This window comes from Palaemon carinicauda, chromosome 26, assembly GCF_036898095.1.
Source record: "Palaemon carinicauda isolate YSFRI2023 chromosome 26, ASM3689809v2, whole genome shotgun sequence".
Classification (NCBI taxonomy): Eukaryota; Metazoa; Arthropoda; class Malacostraca; order Decapoda; family Palaemonidae; genus Palaemon; species Palaemon carinicauda.
In genome coordinates, this window is record NC_090750.1 from 35,430,497 (window position 1) to 35,434,704 (window position 4,208).

Sequence of the window (4,208 nt, forward strand, 5' to 3'; positions counted from 1 at the left end):
TATAATAAATCTATGGATATTTGTACTTACAATATTTTGCCTACAGCAAGAGAGAAAAGAACATTGAGCATATAAAAAAAGAACAGTTTTTATGCATTTCTTATTTATAGGGTCAGCAGAACATAGATTATGATTGATTTACGTCACAAGCGTCATGCTTAGAAGATATAGGGCATGAGTTTGGCTTAGCTTTTAGAAGAAAAACAATAGAATTAATTTATTTCCGTAGTTTATAAAGATAATTATGGATTTAGAATGACCAATTCATGGTTATTGGCTTTATACTTGCATGAAAGGAATTTCAAGCGAATTAATTATGATACTTCTATTTAATATGTTAATGAAAAGGTTTATTTGTTGTACAAGGAAAGGTCATTGTGAGAGATACAATTTTTATGGAGATGTGAATCTTAAAAATTTTCTCATTTACTCTTAAAAAAAAAGTACTTATATATTATTAGAACATATTTCTTGGTCAAGTGAGTTGTATAGATTCTTTAATTACCATTAATATCTTGAAATGATATTATATTCTTATAGAACATACGATTGATTGATTGATTTAAAGTTTTCAGGTATCCTGACATACGAATGGTGATTAGTCTGTAGCTCATGTAACCTGATTCACCTATCTACTGTATATTCTGTTGAGCAATTAGCGAATAAGAGGTCAAGCTATGCTTTGAATGGAAGCAACATGCAAATTTTCCATTACTGTCATACAAACAAAATGACCTGATTTATATATCTTTATTTGGAGACAATAGGCTCCAAATATATCATTCATCTGTACCTTCCTAAATAAGGTAGGAAAAAACTTCGTTAGTTGGATGTGTTCTAACTACAGTAAATAGAGTATTTCATATTGATATCTGAATCTGATGAAGTTTGGCTTAGAAGGGTTTAACGTTATTTAAATCTTTATTCTCTCTTTCACATAAGAATCGTTTACTATTATATACTTCAGGAAAATCTTTGAGAGTGACTGGTTTTACTGGATCTTAAGGATAGTGAAAAATTAGCAATGAAATGGAGGTGCCATGCAAACAAACTGTTACAAATTCAGCGTGTATTACTGTGTTACAGCAGCATTACCATTTGTTTTGTAACCAGACGTCTCTGTCGGAGAGAAGAGGCACCACTTTAGCCGGGGGCGGTGATGGTGTCGTTGCTGAAGGTGTCGTGATGAGCATGTAGAGTCGCAGACCAGCGTGAGCATTTTCGGCAGCCGCGCAGAGTCGGTCCAGTTCGGCCAGTTTTCGGCTCTTTTCTTTCTCCCTGTAGGCGTGAACTCGCTTCAGTGCAGCTTTCGACCTGGTGAAAATTATGGTGAACATTATCACTGAATCTTTACTGCTAAATCAGCGACCATGACCTTTGCCAGTGAGACGCCAGCATACATAATCTATTCATTATTATGCCAAATTTAAGGATTTTCTTTCTGCTCCCCTATTTAATTTCTCAATTGATAAATCCCAAACATACAGGTCCATCGTTTCTTTTGTATTCAGTCCCACTCTTTTAGCTAAATCTCAATTTATGAAATTTTGGGCATTCAGCAGTGTCAAGACGGTGAAAAAAGGGAGTTGAGAAACAAAACAGAGATGAAGTACAAAGATCTATAGATGAAATCAGAATAAAAACCACTATTGTGTAACAATTAGAGAAAAATTAAAGAAGGGAAGCAGGAACATAGATTTGGTCACTTCCTATCAATTTCACTTTTCAATTTCTTTTTTTTTTTAGATATTCTTTTTTTAAATGGAAAGAAATTGATTCAGCGAAGTATTCTTCCCTTTCTCTAAGCACTGATGAAATGTAATGAACCCCTGCTTCCTTCCCAATCTAGTTTCATTCAAAGGTGCCACTAAGGGTCAAACTCCTGACCCTTGATCTTCTTTACGCTTTCCAGGCCCACTATGCTAAATCAAAGGATTAAAATGACGAGGATTTATTAATCACCAGGGCTGTCTACAGAGTATCTAAATGGAGGATAGCGCACTCTTTTATTAGATTCTTATTTCATCTTATCATCATCTCCTCCTACGCCTATTGACGCAAAACGGCCTCGGTTACATTTTGCCAGTCGCGTCTAACTTGAGCTTTTAATTGGATAATTCTCCATTCATCATCTCCTACTTCGCGCTTCATAGTCCTCAGACTCTTCTAGTGCCTTGTGGAGGCCAACTGAACATTTGGTGCACTAATCTCTCCTGGAAAGCGTGAAGAGCATGCCCAAACCATCTCAATCTACCACTCATCACGATCTCATCAACATCTCATCTTATAGTTTCATTTCTAATCCCGTCCTGCCATGTAACTCCCAATATCCTTCAGAGGGCTTTGTTAAATCTATTGGAGATTGTTTCATTTTCATACCACGACTCATGTCCATAGAGTAACGCTGATCTCACTAGATTGATATATAGTCTTATCTTTATGTAATTTCAGGCGATTTGATTTCCAAATTTTACTTAACCTTGCCATTGTCTGATTTTTTTTTTTCAATCTTTCACTAAACTCTAATTCTAAAAACCCGGTATTGGAGATCATAGTTCCTAACTACTTAAATGATTCTACCTCATTAATCCTTTCTCCTTCCAGTGATATATTTTCATCTTCCATTGCATACTCCGTTCTCATCATCTCTGTCTTTCTTCTATTTATCGTCAGCCCAACCTCGTGTGATATTTCTTGCATTCTGGTAAGCAAGCAATGCAAATCCTGTGGTGTTCTGCTAACAAGAAAAGCATCATCAGCATACTCTAGGTCTGCTATATTCCTATAACCAATCCAGTCCAATCCTTCTCCACCATCTCTGACTGTTCTATGCATTACAAAATCAATGAAAACAATAAACAGCATAGGTGACAAAACATTCCCTTTGAGTGCTCCGCTGTTCAATGGAAATTCATTTGATAAGACTTCATTGACACGGGACTCTCCACAAAATTGGACGGTGCACACTATCAAAGGCTTTTTCATAGTCCACAAATACAATCAAAAGGGAATTTCTATATTCTACGTATTATTGTACAACATGCCTCAAAATGAAAATTTGATCAGTGCAACTTCTGCCTTTCTAAATCCGTCTTGTTCATCTCTTAGCTTTTCATCAATCTTTCTCTCCAGTCTCTTTAGAATAAACATACTATATATTTTCATAACAACTGAAGTAAGTGTTATGTCTCTAATTATTGCAATCAATCAGGCCTACTTTTTTTGCTATTTTCACCAACACTCCTAATTCCCATTTATCAAGTTTGGCCTCTCCATGCCACTTTCTACAAAATAATCTTGTAGGTAGTCTGGGAGTCCCTTCATTTTCATCCACTATCATCTCGGTAGTTATTCCATTGTATTCCAGTGCTTTCCATCTCTTTAGTTTTTTTTAGGATAACTTCGACTTCAAACACTCTAAATTCATTCATCAGAATATCAATGTCTTCACCAGCTTAAGGTATATCAATCAAATTATTCCCTACATAACCTCACTTAAGTGTTCCATCCAACGCTGTCTTTCTTCATCTTCTGTTGCTGTAACAGAGCGCTCTCTCTTTTTGATGGGTAAAGGCTTCTTCTTCTTTGCCCCAGTCGAGATTTCATTATTAATTCTATGAGCAATTCTTACACCATAATCAGTTCCTGAATTCATAGCTTTATCAGCCTCATCTGTTTCACTGTCTAAAAATTCTCTCCAGTCATTCCTGTTTTTTCTTTTGGCCTCACTATCAATATTGGAATACCTAGCATGCTCTATATTTTATTTTTCATCACTTCCTCGAAACCTTCAATAATCAATTTCTGTCTTTGTCTCCTTTCTATAGTATCCCAAGTATCATTTGATATCTATGGCCTTCTCATTGTAACTGCGTGTCCCAAGACTTCACTACCAACTGATTGATATATGTTCTTAATATCACACCATTCTTTTTCTTATATTTGATTCTATTACTTCATTTATCATATTTTGAAATTGATATTGAACTTCTTCCCTTTTTTTTATTTAATCCAAAAATCTAATTAACTCAACTTCACATAGACTGGTTACTTAATTACAGTAGAAATCAAGGATATTTACTAAATGGATTATGAAAGAAAATGTGTCCATCTGAAAACTATATCTGGTGTAGTAGAGAAATATTTTAAAAGAAAGATACGAAGCAAAGACCAAAAATATGAGGTTTCAAAATATTCTTGCAACTGAT

At 35.0% G+C, this 4,208-nt stretch overlaps 1 protein-coding gene across 1 annotated transcript in view; it reads right to left on the reverse strand.

Moving 5' to 3' along the window:
- Positions 1 to 500: 500 nt before the first annotated feature.
- The window catches only part of LOC137620142 (uncharacterized), a 4,552-nt gene continuing 844 nt past the window's right edge, over positions 501 to 4,208 (reverse strand). The window contains exon 2 of the mRNA XM_068350402.1: positions 501 to 1,314. Coding sequence (XP_068206503.1) covers positions 1,092 to 1,314 — 223 coding nt within the window. The 3' untranslated portion in view covers positions 501 to 1,091. The remainder of the gene's footprint in view (positions 1,315 to 4,208) is intronic.